Consider the following 22010-nt stretch of genomic DNA (forward strand, 5'->3'; position numbering starts at 1 on the left):
TTAATAATACAAACACAGACACTTGAAAACGTGTTAATTATAATAGCTAATGCTAACGCTTGATTAGATCACGATAGCATGTACAAATATGCATGAAAACACTCCTACAGATTTCACACATGGGGCGGTTTAGTAAGTAAGAATTGTTTTAGTTACATTGTAAAACTTACAAACGCTGCTTTGTATGATAGATGACAAATCCATGCGAGTAGAAATGCTACGGACGGCTCCAAGATGGAACCGATCTTTTACTTCCGGTTGAAAGGTCAGTCTAAACAGAAGGGCACTTGCAGTGAGCGAACTCGTCCAAAAGATAGCACAAACAATAAAACACCTTTTCAGTGTCTTTGCTTGTTTTTTTAAACTATTTTCATTATGGTCGTCAGCAAAGATAAATGCCTAAATTAGCCGCTTCGTTTTATAAGCCGCAGGGTTCAAAGCGTAGGACAAAGTAGAGCCTTTTACTCCGGAATTTACGTTAAACTGTAACCTTACTCTGATTATAATCCCTCAGCTATCAAGGCAGAAAGGAAAGGAATTTTCAACACAAGCGTGGAAAACACTCAAACAATGTAAACAAAATAGTACAATCACTATAAACACTTAAAAATAATCTCTTAAAATGAAGGTGCAAAAATAAGTAATATGTAGGAAATGCTTCATAAAGTGTAAGAAAATAGTGCAAAGTGTGAAAATGTAAAAATAGAGAAAAACAATTTTCTGCAGGTTTAGTGGCACGAAGTTACAGCTGTGCTCTAAAGGGTGAGCTCGTGTGGTATTAGCGGTCCTGGTGGGTACGAGCGCCTTGCATCATTTACAGACAAAATTGGTCTGTAAATTATTGTTGTTTTTTTAAACCCCCTCCCCCCAAAAAAACATCCACAATTTCTTCACTCTCTGCAGCGCTCATTTTCACTTTCTCTTCTTACTCCATGCAAACAAATCGACCGCAAGACGACGAGATGGCGCAACCAAACTTGATGGTTGCGCCTTCAAATACTGTCACCTAATTGGCTGTCATCGTGTCAGTGATCACTTCCTGCGTTGCTCGGTAACCGGCGAGCAGGTGCCTTTGTTCATGCAAGCAACCTTGCTTCCGCCTTCTTCAGACAAAAAAAAAAAAAATGGCCGAACATTTTGTCAAATGCATTTTTTATGTATACAGATTATGCGTCTATTGTGCACGGTTGTGAGCTGTAATCCAGGGGTTGAACTATAGGGGGCAGTGGCTTTTGAGCCAGACTAGAGAAGAAGAAGTGGCAAGCTGTGTTTGCCGCACTGAAGTGTGTCGTGCGTCTTGCTGTGACATTTTGTAGATGCCAATAAAAGGCTGATTTGTGCACAGTCATGCTGCATTTTTGTCATCCCGCCGACATGACAAGGTTGTTTTACGACCACAGTGAATAATAAACATGGCGCTACCTGCTCGCCCGCGCTCAATAACACATACTCATGGGACTGTCTGTGAATCTAGCTTGTTGGTCCGCATGTTAAGGCGTGTTATGTCCTGAAATGACGCCCCTTGCTACCTGGAAGCTTCCTGACGCCAAGTCAATAATGGATCTCCAGACATGCTTAAGGATTAAAACTCACTTTTCATTTTCCTTCTGTAAAAATGCCAAAAGTTGAAAATACAACATGCAGACATACAGATGGTCCATTTTATATTCCCCCAAATAATAAAACAGTACCCCTTACTGACCAAACAGCCTAGTGAAAAAAAACAAAACACAGACATGCAAATAATACTGTTTGCTCCAACAACAACACACTTCATGTGGAACTAGTCTGCCAGAAAATAAGAACACATAGCAACTAAAAAACTGACCTGACATTTCGTGTTACGACATTTTTGTGTTATGGCATTCTGTGTTAGGACATTTTCATCTTGTGACATTTTCGTCTCATGACATTTCGTTTTACGACATTTTTGTGTTCTAAAAATTCTTGTAACGACATTTTCGTGTGTTATTTTGTGTTATGACATTTTTGTGTTATGACATTTCATGTTAGGACATTTTCGTCTCGTCAGTTTTGTGTTAGGAGATTTTCATGTCATGACATTTCGTGTAATGTCATGTTCATGTCATGACATTTCAGGTAACGACATTTTCGTGTTACAACATTTTTGTAACAAAATTTTCGTGTTACAACATTTTTGTAACAAAATTTTCGTGTTAAAACATTTTCTTGTAACATTTTCGTGTTATAACATTTCTTGTAACTAAATATTTGTTATAACATTTGTAATAACAAAATGTTTGTGTTCAGTTATTTCATCTTACGAAATTTTGTCTTATGACTTTTTCATGTATTGACATTTCGTGTTATGACATTTTTTTCTTATGACATTTCGTGTTCGGACATTTTCATCTTGTGACATTTTCGTGTCATGACATTTTCGTCTCATGACATTTTCGTGTCATGACATTTCGTTTTACGACATTTTCGTGTTAAAACATTTCTTGTTACGACATTTTCGTGTAATATTTCGTGTTATGACATTTTCGTGTAATGACATTTTGTGTTCGGACATTTTCGTCTTGTGACATTTGTGTGTTACTACATTTTTGTATCGTGACATTCTCGTGTCATGACATTTTCATGTTACGACATCTTCGTGTTACAAAATTTCTTGTAACGACATTTTCGTTTTTAAGATATTTCATGGTACGACATTTTTGCCTCATGACATTTTGGTGTTGGGACATTTTCGTCTCATGAATTTTTTGTGTAATAGTTCGTGTTATGACATTTTCATGTTATAACCTTTCTTATAACGACATTTTCACATTACGACATTTTTGTGTTAAGACATTTTCGTCTCGTGACATTTTCGTGTCATGACATTTCGTGTTACGACATTTTCGTGTTATAAGATTTCTTGTAACGACATTTTAAATGTTAAGACTTTTCGTGGTACGACATTTTCGTCTCAATGCTTTTTTCGCTTAATATTTGGTGTTATGACATTTTTGTGTTACAACATTTCTTCATTTTTTGTAACGACCTTTTCATAATGACACATTTCATAATGCGACATTTACATCTCATGACATTTTTGTGTAATATTTCGTGTTATGACATTTCGTGTTAGGACATTTTCGTGTTATAACATTTCTTGTTACATTTTCGTCTTATGACATTTCATTGTGCAACATTTTCATATTATGACATTTTCGTGTAATGATATTTTGTATTTCTCAATAAATTTGTTTTGATTTTCATGTTTTTGTCAACTGACCTTTTGCCTTTCTGTGGCGTCCATAAAATTGTCTTGCATAATAAGGGTGCACAAAAAATGGATTCAAAACCCAATCGCGATTCTTATTCATCCCGATTCTAAATCGATTTATCTTTAAAAAAAACACACACCAAAAAAACATTTTAAATATTTTGTATAAATGTACAGTGGGGCAAAAAAGTATTTAGTCTGCCACCGATTGTGCAAGTTCTCCCACTTAAAAGGATGACAGAGGTCTGTAATTTTCATCATAGGTACACTTCAACTGTGAGAGACAGAATGTGAAAAACAATCCAGGAATTCACATTGTAGGAATTTTAAAGAATTTATTTGTAAATTATGGTGGAAAATAAGTATTTAGTCAACCATTCAAAGCTCTCACTGATGGAAGGAGGTTTTGGCTCAAAATCTCACGATACATGGCCTCATTCATTCTTCCCTCAACATGGATCAATCGTCCTGTCCACTTAGCAGAAAAACAGCCCCAAAGCATGATGTTTCCACCCCCATGCTTCACAGTAGGTGTGGTGTTCTTGGGATAGAACTCAGTATTCTTCTTCCTCCAAACAAGACGAGTTGAGTTTATACCAAAATGGGTACATGGATGATACAACAGAGGATTGGGAGAATGTGATGTGGTCAGATGAAACCAAAATAGAACTTTTTGCTATAAACTCAACTCGTTGTGTTTGGAGGAAGAAGAATACGGAGTTGCATCCCAAGAACACCGCACCTACTGTGAAGCATGGGGGTGGAAACATCATGCTCTGGGGCTGTTTTTCTGCTAAGGGGACAGGACGATTGATCCGTGTTAAGGAAAGAATGAATGGGGCCATGTATCATTAGATTTTGAGCCAAAACCTCCTTTCATCAGTGAGAGCTTTGACTGGTTGACCAAATACTTATTTTCCACCATAATTCACAAATAAATTCTTTAAAATTCCTACAATGTGAATTCCTGGATTTTTTATTCACATTCTGTCTCTCACAGTTGAAGTGTACCTATGATGAAAATTACGGACCTCTGTCATCATTTTAAGTGGGAGAACTTGCACAATCGGTGGCTGACTAAATACTTTTTTGCCCCACTGTATGTATTTTATATGAGAATCAATTTCTAGAAATGATGTTTTTAGGCCATCTTTATGCAACCAAAAGGAGCTTTTCTCACCTCCTTTTGAAAAAGTTTCAGTATAATTATTACGGTATACCAAATAATACATTGCCAAAAATGTTGCTATTAGCATGTAGCATCTGTTTCTTTGTTGGGAAATTTGTCCATGCTGTTAAACCACCTGCATTTGCTCCCTAGTGTTTCGGGGGCACTTGTTAAAAAAAGAGGTTTGAGATATTACAATTTATGTATTTAACAGGAAAGTACTGGCCGCTCACTCGCCAGCATTTTACTGTAGTAGTAGAAAATAATGACTGTATAAAGAAGAAATAGTACAGTTTTGCCAAGTACAATGTTGCAGCGTTAAATTACGAAATTTCGCGTTATGACGTTTATGTACTTTTACCCTATCTATGAACCCTCATGATTTCACAGTAATCCGATATAAAAAATGATTGTCAATTTTAGGGTAAGCTTCTGGCAACTCAGTCGCTAAAATCTCCATATTTATTAACAGTGTTAAAGTGTGGGAAAATAGGGAAACTATTTAAAGGCTGGGACTGTTTTCGTGCATGTAAAGGTCTTCACTGAAGCTCCACTTCTCGCACCTCCTCGCCGCCACTCCCCCACCACACCTCTACCCCGGTTTTGAGTCCCTGTTTCTGTCGTGCAGATGTACCCCGATCTGCAGATCACCAACGTGGTGGAGGCCAACCAGCCGCTGCGCATCGAGAACTGGTGCAAGAAGGAGAAGAAGGTGTGCAAGGGCCACGCCCACATCGTGGTGCCTTACAAATGCCTGGGTAAGAGCGCTGTGGGTGTCCTTGGGTGTGCGTTTGTTCAAAGTGCGAGAGCGCGTGACGCGTGTGGGCCCCGGGCGGCAACATTGCACCGGGATGGAGGTGACTCAGCTGCGTGTCACTTGCAAGCCTGCAGGCTGCCGCTCTTATTGCTGCGCAGGCTTGTTAAGCAATAAAGTACAATCTTATTTCCCGGCTCAGACCAAAGCCATAAACCCACGCAGACACTCGGGGTCAGCGAGCAGGGAAGGCTTACACACTCTGTTTGGACTAAAGTATCGGGACATAGTCGAGGAAACACCAAGGAGTTGCAGAAACAGCAGCTTGCACTCGTCTGGGAAGACCTTCTGAGAGGTTTTGTTGTGCGTTGGCGGGATCGTTTGTTTATTTGTGAGCTCGTTCCTCAATGGTGTGTATGCACAACATGTCTTTTTCAAACTGTTCCCCACACACTAATCAGCATATTCTTGCCAAATTTGCTCTGAAGCATCCTTCACCCTCGGGGATCCCCAAATGTGGTGAATGTTGTAGGTCCATGGGAGCAGAAATATTTTCAACCATAAAAGTCCTAAAAAAAATATCATGTATAATTGTTTTTTTTACTTTTAATGCTTTAGACCACGGGTCACCAACCTTTTTGAAACCAAGAGCTACTTCTTGGGTACTGATTATTGCAAAGGGCTACCAGTTTGATACACACTTAAATAAATTGCCAGAAATTGCCAATTTGCTCAATTTACCGTTAATAAATACATCTATATATACATATATATCCATCCATCCATTTTCCACCGCTTATTCCCTTTTGGGGTCGCGGGGGGCGCTGGCGCCTATCTCAGCTACAATTGGGCGGAAGGCGGGGTACACCCTGGACAAGTCGCTACCTCATCGCAGGGCCAACACAGATAGAAAGACAACATTCACACTCACATTCACACACTAGGGCCAATTTAGTGTTGCCAATCAACCTATCATGTCTTTGGAAGTGGGAGGAAGCCGGAGTATCCGGAGGGAACCCACGCAGTCACGGGGAGAACATGCAAACTCCACACAGAAAGATCCCGAGCCTGGATTTGAACCCAGGACTGTAGGACCTTCGAAATGTGAGGCAGACGCACTAACTCCTCTGCCACCGTGTGTGTGTGTGTGTGTGTGTGTGTGTGTGTGTGTGTGTGTGTGTGTGTATATGTGTGTGTGTATATATATATATATGTATATATATATATATATATGTATATATATATATATATATTATATATATATATATATATATATATATATATTATATATAATATATATATATATATATATATTTAAAAAAAATATATATATATAATATATATATATATATATATATATATATATATATATATATATATATACACACACACACATATACACACACATATACACACACACCGTATTTTTCGGACTATAAGTCGCGTTTTTTTTTTGTAGTTTGGCCGGGGGTGAGACTTGGCCAAACTATAAAAAAAAAAATAAAAAAAATGTTTTTGTTTTTTTTGTTTTTACCGGGTTTCACCCCCCGCTGGACTGTGGAGAAGACTGCGACTTACAGTCCGAAAAATACGGTAAATAGGTATTTCTGTCTGTCATTCCGCCATACATTTTTTTTTCCTTTTACGGAAGGTTTTTTGTAGAGAATAAATGATGAAAAAAACACTTAATTGAATGGTTTAAAAGAGGAGAAAACAGAAAAAAAATGAAAATAAAATTTTGAAAAATAGTATATCTTCAATTTCGACTCTTTAAAAGTAAAAATTCAACCGAAAAAAAAAAGAGAAAAACTAGCTAATTCGAATCTTTTTGAAAAAAATAAAAAAAATTATTTATGGAACATCATTGGTAATTTTTCTTGATTAAGATTAATTTTAGAATTTTGATGACATGTTTTAAATAGGTTAAAATCCAATCTGCATTTTGTTAGAATATATAACAAATTGGACCAAGCTATATTTCTAACAAAGACAAATCATTATTTCTTCTAGATTTTCCAGAACAAAAATTTTAAAAGAACTTCAAAAGTCTTTGAAATAAGATTTAAATTTGATTCTAAAGATTTTCTAGATTTGCCGGAATATTTTTTATTTATTTTAATCATAAGTTAGAAGAAATATTTCACAAATATTCTTTGTCGAAAAAACAGAAGCTAAAATGAAGAAATAAATTAAAATGTATTTATTATTCTTTACAATAAAAAAAATAAATTTACTTGAACATTGATTTGAATTGTCAGGAAAGAAGATGAAGGAATTTAAAAGGTAAAAAGGTATATGTGTTTAAAAATCCTAAAACCATTTTTAAGGTTGTATTTTTTTCTATAAAATTGTCTTTCTGAAAGTTTTAAAAAGCAAAGTAAAAAAATAAATGAATTTATTTAAACAAGTGAAAACCAAGTCTTTAAAATAATTTCTTGGATTTTCAAATTCTATTTGAGTTTTGTCTCTCTTAGAATGAAAAATGTCGAGCAAAGCGAGACCAGATTGCTAGTAAATAAATACAATTTAAAAAATAGAGGCAGCTCACTGGTAAGTGCTGCTATTTGAGCTATTTTTAGAACAGGCCAGCAGGCTACTCATCTGGTCCTTACGGGCTACCTGGTGCCCGCGGGCACCGTTTTGGTGACCCCTGCTTTAGACTATTGTTTTCCCGATACCAATATTTTGGTACCAGTACCGATACCAAAATGTTTTTTGGTACCTTTCAGTACTGTTCTAAATAAAGGGGTGCTCCAAAAATTGCATCATTGGCTTTAACAAAAAATCTTTGGGTACATTAAACATATATTTTTCTTATTACAGGTTTGTCCTTAAATAAAATAGTGAACATACAAGACAACTTGTCTTTTAGTAGTAAGTAAACAAACCAAGGCTCCTAATTAGTCTGCTGACATATGCAGTTATATATTGTGTCATTTATCATTTTATTATTTTGTCTACATTATTAAGGACACGTGGTAGAAAAGGGATTGTTCATCTACTTGTTCATTTACTGTTAATATCTGCTTATTTTTTCTTCTAACATGTTCTATCTACACTTCTATTAAAATATGATAATCACTTATTCTTCTCTTCTTTGATACTTTACATTAGTTTTGGATGATACAACAAATTTGGGGATCAATCCGATACCAAGTACTTACAAGATCCTACATTGGTCATATTCAAAGTCCTAATGTGTCCAGGGACATATTTCCTGAGTTCATATACATAAAATATATTTAAAAAAAAAAAGTAAAATAGATTTTGTGATGCTAGAAATAAATCGATGTACTCATAGTAGTATCAATTAGATGCGCTCCTGTACTTGGTCTCATTACAGTGGATGTTAGGTGTAGATCCATCAATGGCGTTTGTTTACATTGTGACACCGGTGAGCTACGGTGTGTAGGGAAGCATGTTTATCTATTCCTCGACCTGCAGGGATGATACTTGTAAGAAACATACTTTATTTGTCGCCATGGAGGCCAGGATTAGGGATTTAGAAGTAGCTAAAGCACTGCAGACTGCGGGTGGACATTAGCCACTAGCTAGCCATGTCTCAAAGCACCTCTTCCTGAGGGCGTTTCAGTGTTGTACACCTTTATCGTTAGTTTTTAAGCAAAAATGCGTCCTCTCTCCCTTTTCTGTCTACACACTGTGTCTGCTTATAAGTACTCCGTGATTTTGCACTGCCGAACATGCTCGTCTGCTCATAAAACCAGCAATGACACGACGTGACGACGACAGGGGGGCGGGGCTAAGGGACTTTTCAGAGGCAGTATAGTACCGAATGTGATCAATTGGTATCGCGGTTATACTCTAGATCAGTGGTTCTCAAATGGGGGTACGCGTACCCCTGGGTATACTTGAAGGTATGCCAAGGGGTACTTGAGATTTTTCAAAAAATATTCTAAAAATAGCAACAATTCAAAAATCCTTTATGAATATATTTATTGTAAAATACTTCAACAAAATATGAATGTAAGTTCATAAACTGTGAAAAGAAATTCAACAATGCAATAGTCAGTGTTGACAGCTAGATTTTTTGATGACATGTTCCATAAATATTGATGTTAAAGATTTATATTTTTTGTGAAGAAATGTTTAGAATGAAGTTGATGAATCCAGATGGATCTCTATTACAATCCCCAAAGAGGGCACTTTAAGTTGATGATTACTTCTATGTGTAGAAATCTTTATTTATAATTGAATCACTTGTTTATTTTTCAACAAGTTTTTAGGTATTTTTATATCTTTTTTCCCAAATATTATAAGAAAGACCACTACAAATTAGCAACATTTTGCACTATTATACAATTAAAAAAATGAGAAACTGATGACATAGTGCTGTATTTTAGTTCTTTATCTCTTTTTTTCAACCAAAAATGCTTTGCTCTGATTAGGGGGTACTTGAATTAAAAAAATGTTCACAGGGCGTACATCACTGAAAAAAGTTTGAGAACCACTGCTCTACATCAACTTCACTTCAATTCGTCAACATAACATTTTCTGTTCTTTTGTTGTTTTATGCCCTTTTTGTTAAAGAAAATCCCTGTTTTTATGGCAAAAACTATGCATTATTTGTGCACACATACACAATGTTGTTGAAACCGCATCGACATAACTCTTATGTCACTACCAACTAATCAACATGGTTTTTATTGCATTTAAGTCTTTGGCAGATAAAGCAATGGTGTGTCTAATATGAATATATGGAACTCTATGGCAGGGGTTCTCAACCATTTTTCAGTGATATACTCTCTGTGAACATTTTTTTTTATTTCAAATACCCCCTAATCACAGCAAAGTATTTTTGGTTGGAAAAAAAGAGATAAAGAAGTAAAATACTGCTCTATGTCATTAGTTTCTGATTTATTAAATTGTATAACAGTGCAAAATATTATTAATGTGTAGTGGTCTTTCTTGAACTATTTGGAAAAAAAATGATAAAAGTAACTAAAAACTTGTTGAAAAATAAACAAGTGATTCAATTATAAATAAAGATGTCTACACATAGAAGTAATCATCAACTTAAAGTGCCCTCTTTGGGGATTGTAATAGAGATCCATCTGGATTCATCAACTTAATTCTAAACATTTCTTCACAAAAAAGGAATATTTTAAACAAAAACATGTCCAGTAAAAAATATAGCTGTCAACACTGAATATTGCATTGTTGCATTTCTTTTCACGGTTTATGAACTTACATTCATATTTTGTTGAAGTATTGTTCAATAAATACATTTATAAAGGATTTTTGAATTGTTGCTATATTTAGAATATTTTAAAAAAATCTCACGTACCCCTCGGCATATCTTCAAGTACCCCCAGGGGTACCCGTACCCCCATTTGAATACCACTGCTCTATGGTACCCTGGTGGTATCTAGTGGTTGAGGGGTCAAATTACACCTCTGTAATTACACATTTCAAAGATTAATGCTTAGATTCATGTGGTTTTCATTGAAAAAGCATTTTAAAATAACAGGTTTAAGTATATTGAAAAATGTCCATTTTAAAAGGAGTCAATGGGCTACAAAAAGGTCCCGGAGAACGCCAATGTATACTCACTCAACAGCTTGTGCTAAAAATAACATGGCAAAGAACAGATAGTCCATATTTTAAGATGCATTTCTTTACAACTGATGTAGACATGTTTCATCCTGCTAATCTTTAATATGAACATTCTGTTGCATGATCTCATTTTCAGAGGCAATAAAAAGATTCCCACTCCCAGGTCTCCCAGAGGGTAAAAACTTTGAATTTTAACATGTACTTATTTGCAGAGTTTATGAAAGTAGTTAGCAATAAATGAACAAAAACAGTTTAAATAGGTCAACACAACTATACAGCCGTCACATTTTTAATTGGTGCTCAAGTCAATGTTTGTACATTTTTTCTTCCTTAGTCATTTTGCTAAGGAACTGTGAATGGAAATTAATTAAATAACAATACTCCAAAACGGTAAAAAAATTTAATGAAATATTTTTTAAAGGATGTTAGAAATTGTACAAAATTGGATTTATAATAAATGGTTAGTTTTGAAATTATAATTCACAAATCTATTTAATGGAAATATTCATGTTATTACTATTTAAAGTAAATCAATTTGTAATTTTATTGTAATTTAAATGTTTTTATTATATATATTTTTTTATTTTGACACAAAACCTTCACAATGCTATTACACATTATTTATAGAAAATATATTATTTTTCTCATTTAAAGGCCTACTGAAACCCACTACTACCGACCACGCAGTCTGATAGTTTATATATCAATGATGAAATCTTAACATTGCAACACATGCCAATACGGCCAGTTTAGTTTACTAAATTGCAATTTTAAATTTCGCGTGGAAGTATCATGCTAAAACATCGCGGTATGATGACGCGTGCGCTTGACCTCACACATTGTAGAGGACATTTTGTTCCAGCTCCATTCGCAGCTATAAGTTGTCTCTTTTCATCGCATAATTCCACAGTATTCTGGACATCTGTGTTGCTGAATCTTTTGCAATTTGTTCAATGAATAATGGAGACGTCAAAGAAGAAAGCTGTAGGTGGGAAGCGGTGTATTGCGGCCGCCTTAAGCAACACAAACACAGCCGGTGTTTCATTGTTTACATTCCCGAAAGATGACGGTGAAGCTTTACTACGAAACAGAGCGGTCAAGCGAACACGGTTGGATTGGACCACACACACAAAGTACAGTGTATTATGCAGCAGTCATTTCGAAAGATCGTGTTTCGAAGAGGGTCCCTTGCGAAGGGCAGAGATGGGCATCGCCACCAACCGTCGACTGGTGCTGAAGAAAGGTGCGGGGCCGCCCTTCAGGTTGTACAGGTACGACCATATAATCTCACTAAAACACTAGTAACACAATAAGCAGATAAGGGATTTTCCAGAATCATCATAGTAAATTTGTCTAATAACATCTGAATCGCTCCCACCGTATAGTCTTTTTTTTTTTTGTAGTCCTTCACTCTCACTTTCCTCATCCACAAATCTTTCATCCTTGCTCAAATTAATGGGTAAATCATCACTTTCTCGTTCTGAATTCGTCTCGCTGCTGGTGGCCATGATTGTAAACAATGTTCGGATGTGAGGAGCTCCACAACCCGTGACGTCACGCGCACATCATCTGCTACTTCCGGTACAGGCAAGGCTTTTTTATTAGCGACCTAAAGATGCGAACTTTATCGTCGATGTTCTCTACTAAATCTTTTCAGCAAAAATATGGCAATATCGCGAAATGATCAAGTATGACACATAGAATGGACCTGCTATCCCCGTTTGAATAAATAAAAAAACCTTTCAGTAGGTCTTTAAACTCATTCATATTTTTGTTGTCATCCTAATTGTGTATATTGTTTATACAGTGTTTATTTTTATTTTTTTAAATTTAATTCAGACACGAATAATGTGCATACTTCTTATAAAAATAATTCTATATTATTTGTTTTTTACAATATATTAAATACAAATACTGCTATTACTCTTTACTAGAGGTTGGACTCTGGGACCTTGGAAGGGTATCAGTCAATTTTTTTAAAAATAAGTCTATACATATATATATATATATATATATATATATATATATATATATATATATATATATATATATATGTATGAATATATATATATATATATATATATATATGTATGTATATATATATATATATATATATATATATATGTATATATATTTATATATATATATATATGTTACGGGTGTGGTAATAAATCGATTCGAATACGAATCGCAATTCTCTCGTTGTGCGATTCAGAATCGATTTTCATTTTTATTTTAATGTTTTTATGTATTTATTTTTTATTTTGTTTGTATCAATCCAACAAACAACTACACAGCTTTACCATAACAATGCAATCCAATTCCAAAACGAAACCTGACCCAGCAACAGAGCAATTGAGAGGAGACACAAACACGACACAGAACAAACCAAAAGTAGTGAAACAGAAATAAATATTATCAACAACAGTATCAATATTAGTTATAATTTCAGCATAGCAGTGATTAAAAATCCCTCATTGACATTATCATTAGACATTTATAAAAATAAAAAAAGAACAATACACTTGCATCGCATCTCATAAGCTTGACAACACACTGTGTCCAATGTTTTCACAAAGATCAAATAAGTCATATTTTTGGTTTGTTTGATAGTTTAAACAAATTTACATTATTGCAATCAGTTGATAAAACATTGTCATTTACAATTATAAAAGCTTTTTAAATTTTTTTTACAAACCCCGTTTCCATATGAGTTGGGAAATTGTGTTAGATGTAAATATAAACGGAATACGGATTTGCAAATAATTTTCAACCCATATTCAGTTGAATATGCTACAAAGACAAGATATTTGATGTTCAAACTGATAAACATTTTTTTTTTTTTGCAAATTATCATTAACTTTAGAATTTGATGCCAGCAACACGTGACAAAGAAGTTGGGGAGGTGGCAATAAATACTGATAAAGTTGGGGAATGCTCATCATACACTTATTTGGAACATCCCACAGGAGTGCAGGCTAATTGAGAACATGTTTATTCCATGATTGGGTATAAAAACAGCTTCCATGAAATGCTAAGTAATTCCCATACAAGGATGGGGCGAGGGTCACCACTTTGTAAGCAAATTGTTGAACAGTTTTAGAAAAACATTTCTCAACGAGCTATTGCAAGGAATTTAGGGATTTTACATTCTACGGTCCGTAAAATCATCAAAAGGTTCAAAGAATCTGTAGAAATCACTGCACAGAAGCAATGATATTACGGACCTTTGAGCCCTCAGGCAGTACTGCATCAAAAACCGACATCAGTGTGTAAAGGATATCATCACATGGGGTCAGGAACACTTCATAAAACCACTGTCAGTAACTACAGTTGGTCGCTACATCTGTAAGTGCAAGTTAAAACTCTACTCTGCAAAGCCCATTTATCAACAACACCCAGAAACGCCACTGGCTTCGCTGGGCCCGAGCTCATCTAAGATGGACTGATGCAAAGTGGAAAAGTGTTCTGTGGTCTGACAAGTCCACATTTCAGATTGTATTTTGAAACTGTGGACGTGGTGTCCTCCGAAACAAAGTGGAAAATAACCATCTGGATTGTTATAGGTGCAAAGTTAAAAAGCCAGCATCTGAGATGGTATGGGGGTGCATTACTGCCCACGGCATGCGTAACTTACACATCTGTGAAGGCACCATTAATGCTGAATGGTCCATACAGGTTTCGGAGCAACATATGTTGTCATCCAAGCAACATTATCATGGACGCCCCTGCTTATTTCAGCAAGACAATGCCAAGTCACGTGTCACAACAGCGTGGCTTGTAAAAAAAGAGTGCGGGTACTTTTCTGGCCCGCCTGCAGTCCAGACTTGTCTCCCATCGAAAATGTGTGGCGCATTATGAAGCGTAAAATACGACAGCGGAGACCTCGGACTGTTTAACGACTGAAGCTCTACATAAAACAAGAATGGGAAAGAATTCCACTTTTAAAGCTTCAACTATTAGTTTCCTCAGTTCCCAAATGTTTATTGAGTGATGTTTAAAGAAAAGGTGATGTAACACAGTGGTGAACATGCCCTTTCCCAACTACTTTGGCATGTGTTGCAGCCATGAAATTCTAAGTTAATTATTATTTGCAAAATAAAAAATAAAGTTTATGAGTTTGAACATCAAATATCTTGTCTTTGTAGTGCATTCAACTGAATATGGATTGAAAAGGATTTGCAAATCATTGTATTCTGTTTGCTGGGAACGTCTGGCAGAGTCTCCTGTCAGAGAGAGTTTCAATTCACACTTCCGGGAGAACTTTGAACATGTCACGAGGGAGGCGTGGGATATTGAGTCCGAGTGGACCATGTTCCGAACCTCTATTGTCGAGGCGGCTGATTGGAGCTGTGGCCGCAAGGTTGTTGGTGCCTGTCGTGGCGGTAATCCCAGAACCCGTTGGTGGACACCAGCGGTGAGGGATGCCGTCAAGCTGAAGAAGAGTCCTATCGGGTTCTTTTGGCTCATAGGACTCCGGAGGCAGTGGACGGGTACCGACGGGCCAAGCGGTGTGCAGCTTTAGCGGTCGCGGAGGCAAAAACTCGGACATGGGAAGAGTTCGGGGAAGCCATGGAAAACGACTTCCAGACGGCTTCGAAGCGATTCTGGACCACCATACGCCGCCTCAGGAAGGGGAAGCAGTGCACTATCAACACCGTGTATGGTGCGGATGGTGTTCTGCTGACTTCGACTGCGGATGTTGTGGATCGGTGGAGGGAATACTTCGAAGACCTCCTCAATCCCACCAACACGTCTTCCTTTGAGGAAGCGGTGCCTGGGGAATCTGTGGTGGACTCTCCTATTTCTGGGTCTGAGGTCGCTGAGGTAGTTAAAAAGCTCCTCGGCGGCAAGGCCCCGGGGGTGGATGAGATCCGCCCGGAGTTCCTTAAGGCTCTGGATGCTGTGGGGCTGTATTGGTTGACAAGACTCTGCAGCATCGCGTGGACATCGGGGGCGGTACCTCTGGATTGGCAGACCGGGGTGGTGGTCCCTCTCTTTAAGAAGGGGGACCGGAGGGTGTGTTCCAACTATCGTGGGATCACACTCCTCAGCCTTCCCGGTAAGGTTTATTCAGGTGTACTGGAGAGGAGGCTACGCCGGATAGTCGAACCTCGGATTCAGGAGGAACAGTGTGGTTTTCGTCCTGGTCGTGGAACTGTGGACCAGCTCTATACTCTCGGCAGGGTTCTTGAGGGTGCATGGGAGTTTGCCCAACCAGTCTACATGTGCTTTGTGGACTTGGAGAAGGCATTCGACCGTGTCCCTCGGGAAGTCCTGTGGGGAGTGCTCAGAGAGTATGGGGTACCGGACTGTCTTATTGTGGCAGTCCGCTCCCTGTATGATCAGTGTCAGAGCTTGGTCCGCATTGCTGGCAGTAAGTCGGACACGTTTCCAGTGAGGGTTGGACTCCGCCAAAGCTGTCCTTTGTCACCGATTCTGTTCATAACTTTTATGGACAGAATTTCTAGGCGCAGTCAAGGCGTTGAGGGGATCCGGTTTGGTGGCCACGGGATTAGGTCTCTGCTTTTTGCAGATGATGTAGTTCTGATGGCTTCATCTGGCCGGGATCTTCAGCTCTCACTGTATCGGTTCGCAGCCGAGTGTGAAGCGACCGGAATGAGAATCAGCACCTCCAAGTCCGAGTCCATGGTTCTCGCCCGGAAAAGGGTGGAGTGCCATCTCCGGGTTGGGGAGGAGACCCTGCCCCAAGTGGAGGAGTTCAAGTACCTAGGAGTCTTGTTCACGAGTGAGGGAAGTGTGGATCGTGAGATCGACAGGCGGATCGGTGCGGCGTCTTCAGTAATGCGGACGTTGTATCGATCCGTTGTGGTGAAGAAGGAGCTGAGCCGGAAGGCAAAGCTCTCAATTTACCGGTCGATCTACGTTCCCATCCTCACCTATGGTCATGAGCTTTGGGTCATGACCGAAAGGATAAGATCACGGGTACAAGCGGCCGAAATGAGTTTCCTCCGCCGGGTGGCGGGCCTCTCCCTTAGAGATAGGGTGAGAAGCTCTGCCATCCGGGAGGAGCTCAAAGTAAAGCCGCTGCTCCTCCACATCGAGAGGAGCCAGATGAGGTGGTTCGGGCATCTGGTCAGGATGCCACCCGAACGCCTCCCTAGGGAGGTGTTTAGGGCACGTCCAGCTGGTAGGAGGCCACGGGGAAGACCCAGGACACGTTGGGAAGACTATGTCTCCCGGCTGGCCTGGGAACGCCTCGGGATCCCCCGGGAAGAGCTAGACGAAGTGGCTGGAGATAGGGAAGTCTGGGCTTCTCTGCTTAGGCTGCTACCCCCGCGACCCGACCTCGGATAAGCGGAAGATGATGGATGGATGGATGGATGTATTCTGTTTATATTTACATCCAACACAATTTCCCAACTAATATGGAAACGGGGTTTGTACTACTCTGCTAGCATGTCAGCAGACTAGTGTAGATCCTGCTGAAATCCTATGTATTGAATGAATACAGAATCGTTTTGAATCGGAAAAATATTGTTTTTGAATCGAGAATCGCGTTGACTCAAAAAAATCGATATACAGTATAATATAATCGCGACCCCAAGAATTGATATTAAATCGAATTATGGGACACCTAAAGATTCGCAGCCCTAATATATACATATATATAGCTCGGTTGGTAGAGTGGCCGTGCCAGCAACTTGAGGGTTGCAGGTTCGATTCCCGCTTCCGCCATTCTAGTCACTGCCGTTGTGTCCTTGGGCAAGGCACTTTACCCACCTGCTCCCAGTGCCACCCACACTGGTTTAAATGTAACTCAGATATTGGGTTTCACTATGTAAAGCGCTTTGAGTCACTAGAGAAAAGCGCTATATAAATATAATTCACTTCACTTCACTTATATATATATATATATATATATTTTTTTTTTTTTAATGCTTAAACCTCTAGATTAACTTCAGATCTATTAATGGATAAAACGTTTTTTTTTTGTTAAATAAAACCCTATTTTCAATGGCAAAAACCCAAAATATGTAATATTGTTAATGTTAATATGTTATATGTTATTAATGTTAAAATCGCCCCTAAATGCTGTATACAAATCCAAGGTAGTCTCTGGTCTGATTGATATTAATGAACAATGAATGATTGTGTTGGAATTGTAATAAAAAACAACAGTCTGTTGCTGGCAATCTCAAAAATTTTGACAACATCAAAGACCCCACAAACCCCCTCCCCCTCCACACCGCTTCCCCGGTCCCAAAGCCTTTTTTGCTGATTGAGTCGTGCGGCTGACCGGGATTGAAAAAGCCATTAGCGTTTGCGCTGGACTGTGAAATGGGCGACAATTCAAGAGCATTTTTGGCACAGGAGAGGCTTTGAGGGATTGTTGGCACAGTAAACATCCCGACTGCATGAGAATACAAAACACCTCAAATACTGACGAGGAAGGTTTCATGCACAATTCTGCAGCAGACACCTGTACAACTCTTTCCTATTTTGGTATTGGCCGATATTGATATTGATCAGCAGGAATCACACATATTTTTTAACATTTAGCAGTGTGTAATGTTGGAAAATGTTTTTTTTATATGAATCAATCCAACAAAATAATACACAATAATACCATAATAATACTATTCCAAAACCAACATTCAGAATAGCAATCAACAGAGCAATTGAGAGGACACACAAACATGACACAAAACATTCCAAAAGTAGTCAAACAAAATGAATAATATCAACAACAGTATCAATATTATAATAATTCCAAAATAGCAATGATTACAAATCCCTTAATGACATTATCATCACAGACATTTATTTCAAAAAACAAAACAATATTGTCACAGTGGCTTACACTTGCATCACATCTCATTAGTTTGACAACACACTGTGTCCAATGTTTCCAAAATGAGTCAAACAGAACAATGGTTGTTAAGAAACACACTAACATATTTATTATTCAACCATCTTAATGGACTAACATTGTCTTTAAGTTCAACTTGCGTGTTAATTGTGTTTTTGGCAACACTTAGTGGTCACAATAATTCATGAAGTCAAGCTCATGACACAGTAAGTTGAATGATGTGGACATGTTTGGACACAAGTAAACACTCTGCAGGACTGCTTATATCGCACATGATATCAAACACAAGTAAACACGCTACTGGAGTGCTTGTATTGCACATGATATCGCACACAAGTAGACACGCTGCAGGACTGCTTGTATCGCACATCATATCACACAGCAATAAATACGCTGCAGGACTGCTTGTATTGCACATGATATCACCCACAAGTAAACATGCAGCAGGACTGCTTGTATCGCTCAAGAAATCTGACACAAGTAAACACGCGGCATGACTGCTTATATCGCACATCAATCTATCATCAATCAATCAACGTTTATTTATATAGCCCTGAATCACAAGTGTCTCAAAGGGCTGCACAAGCCACAACGACATGATCACGCTGCAGGACTGCTTGTATCGCACATTATATCTCACACAAGTAAACCTGCTGCAGGACTGCTTGTATTGTGCATGATATCGCACACAAGTAAACACGCTGCAGGACTGCTTGTGTCCCACATAATATCACACAAGTAAACACGCTGCAGGATTGGTTGTATCGCACACAATATCACACACTTAAGTAAGCATGCTGCAGGACTGCTTGTATCGCACATGATATCACCCACAAGTAAACACACTGCAGGACTGCTTGCATCCCACATAATATCACACAGAACTGAGCATGCTGCAGGACTGCTTGTATCGCACAAGATTTCTCACACAAGTAAACACGCGGCAAAACTGCTTGTATCGCACATCAATCAAACATCAATCAATCAAAGTTTATTCATATAGCCCTGAATCACAAGTGTCTCAAAGGGCTGCACAAGCCACAACGGCATGATATCACAAGTAAACACCCTGCAGAACTGCTTGTATCGCACATTATATCTCACACAAGTAAACATGCTGCAGGACTGCTTGTATTGTGCATGATATCGCACACAAGTAAACAGGCTGCAGGACTGCTTGTGTCGCACACGATATCACACAATTAAACACGCTGCAGGATTGGTTGTATCGCACACAATATCACACACATAAGTAAGCACGCTGCAGGACTGCTTGTATCGCACATGATATCACCCACAAGTAAACACACTGCAGGACTGCTTGCATCCCACACAATATCACACAGAAGTAAACACGCTGCATGACTGCTTGTATCGCACAAGATATCTCACACAAGTAAACACGCGGCATAACTGCTTGTATCGCACATCAATGAATCATCAATCAATCAAAGTTTATTCATATAGCCCTGAATCACAGGTGTCTCAAAGGGCTGTACAAGCCACAACGGCGTGATATTACAAGTAAACATCCTGCAGTACTGCTTGTATCGCACATTATATCGCACAAAAGTAGCAAACATGCTGCAGGACTGCTTGTATTGTACATGATACCGCACACAACTAAACACGCTGCAGGACTGCTTGTGTCGCACACGATATCACACAAGTAAACACGCTGCAGGACTGGTTGTATCGCACACAATATCACACACATAAGTAAGCACGCTGCAGGACTGCTTGTATCGCACATGATATCACCCACAAGTAAACACGCTGCAGGGCCGCTTGTATCACACATTATTATATCACACACAAGTAAGCATGCTGCAGGACTGCTCATATCGCACATGATATCACACACAAGCAAACACGCTGCATGACTACTTGTATCGAACATCAATCAATCATCAGTCAAAGTTTATTTATATATAGCCCTTAATCACAAGTGTCTCATAAAGAGCCGCACAAGCCACAACGACATGTTATCACAAGTAAACACACTGCAGGACTGTTTGTATCAGACATATCACATCACACAAAAGTAAACACGCTGCAGGACTGCTTGTATCGCACATTATATCAAACAAAAGTGAGCGCGCCGCAGGATTGGTTGTAAAGCACATGATATCACACAAAAGTAAACACGTGCAGGACTACCTGTATCACACATGATATCACACAAAAGTAAGCGCGCCGCAGGATTGTTTGTAAAGCACATGATATCACACACAAGTAAACACGTGCAGGACTGCTTGTATCGCACATTATATCTCACACCCAAGTAACCACGCTGCAGGCTTGCTTGTATCGCACATGATATCAAATACTTTACGTGCAAGCTTATATATTCTAATACTTGTTTTTTGTTTTGTTTTGTTTTTTTACTGATATTAGACCAATATAGATATCAGTATCAGACACACCTAACATTAAGCTATAACTCATGACTACAGGACTACATATTTGGACCATGCTAAAAAATCACAGATGTGGAAGAAAATGTAATTATTAAATTGAAATTACAATAATACAAACAAAATAACCAACTTTGAATTGATAAACATTGTGCGTTTGTCAACAACTACCATGTAAATATTATAATACAAGTTTGCACACATACTGTAATGCAGGGTTGTCCCAAGTTTTTTATTGCCTCTGGCACATTGTAAAAGTAATATTACCAAAAAAATAAATAAAAAAGTGTAATAACAAATAGGTGAATGTAACAAGAAACAGTTGCAATGTTGGCTCTAATAACAAAGTTACCATGCGGTAGTTTTTTTTACTCTAAAAATGTCATTGCCCAAAATATAATAATGAATCGAAACCAATGTGGTTATGAATTATTTATCTGCTAAAAGCACCAATTACTTCACACCAAAAATTGAACTTTTAATTATTTTGGGGGAAATATTGCATATTTTTTGTGTTTGCTATATAAAAAAAACAATGGTGTTTTTATGTTTTATGACAAAAAGGGCATTAAAACCATTTAAAAAACTAAAAAAAAACTACATTCAATGGGTATATCTGAATATGAGCTAAATATTTAATTGTTGAAAGTAAAACAAAGAAAAATGTCTGATTTATGACACTTATGAGTGGGAACATTTTGGATCCTCAAGAATTAAAAAAAAAGTGTCTTTACTCAAAAAAATAATAATTAATTAACATTTTTGTTAAGAATTATTGACCTATTTAAGACTCCAATTACTTCACATGAAAAATTTAACTTAGTACAAGTGTACTTGTGCTCCCAAAATGCAACACGGAACGACACAGGAGGTCCTTCATACCGACAGCCATCAGACTGTATAATGCATATGTTCCTTCTTGACTGACCTTAAATATAGAATATATGTAGAATATATTTATATTATTCATATATTATATATATGTTATATATTATTTATTATTGTTTATTGTGAGCGAACTGTGGTGC

The 22010-nt window shown here is 37.9% G+C and overlaps 1 protein-coding gene across 1 annotated transcript in view; it reads left to right on the forward strand.

Moving 5' to 3' along the window:
• The window catches only part of aplp2 (amyloid beta (A4) precursor-like protein 2), a 181264-nt gene that overhangs the window by 85512 nt on the left and 73742 nt on the right, over positions 1–22010 (forward strand). The window contains exon 3 of the mRNA XM_061877856.1: positions 5032–5161. Within this exon, the coding sequence (XP_061733840.1) occupies positions 5032–5161 (130 nt within the window). The remainder of the gene's footprint in view (positions 1–5031; positions 5162–22010) is intronic.

This window comes from Nerophis ophidion, linkage group LG18 (genome assembly GCF_033978795.1).
Source record: "Nerophis ophidion isolate RoL-2023_Sa linkage group LG18, RoL_Noph_v1.0, whole genome shotgun sequence".
Taxonomy (NCBI): Eukaryota; Metazoa; Chordata; class Actinopteri; order Syngnathiformes; family Syngnathidae; genus Nerophis; species Nerophis ophidion.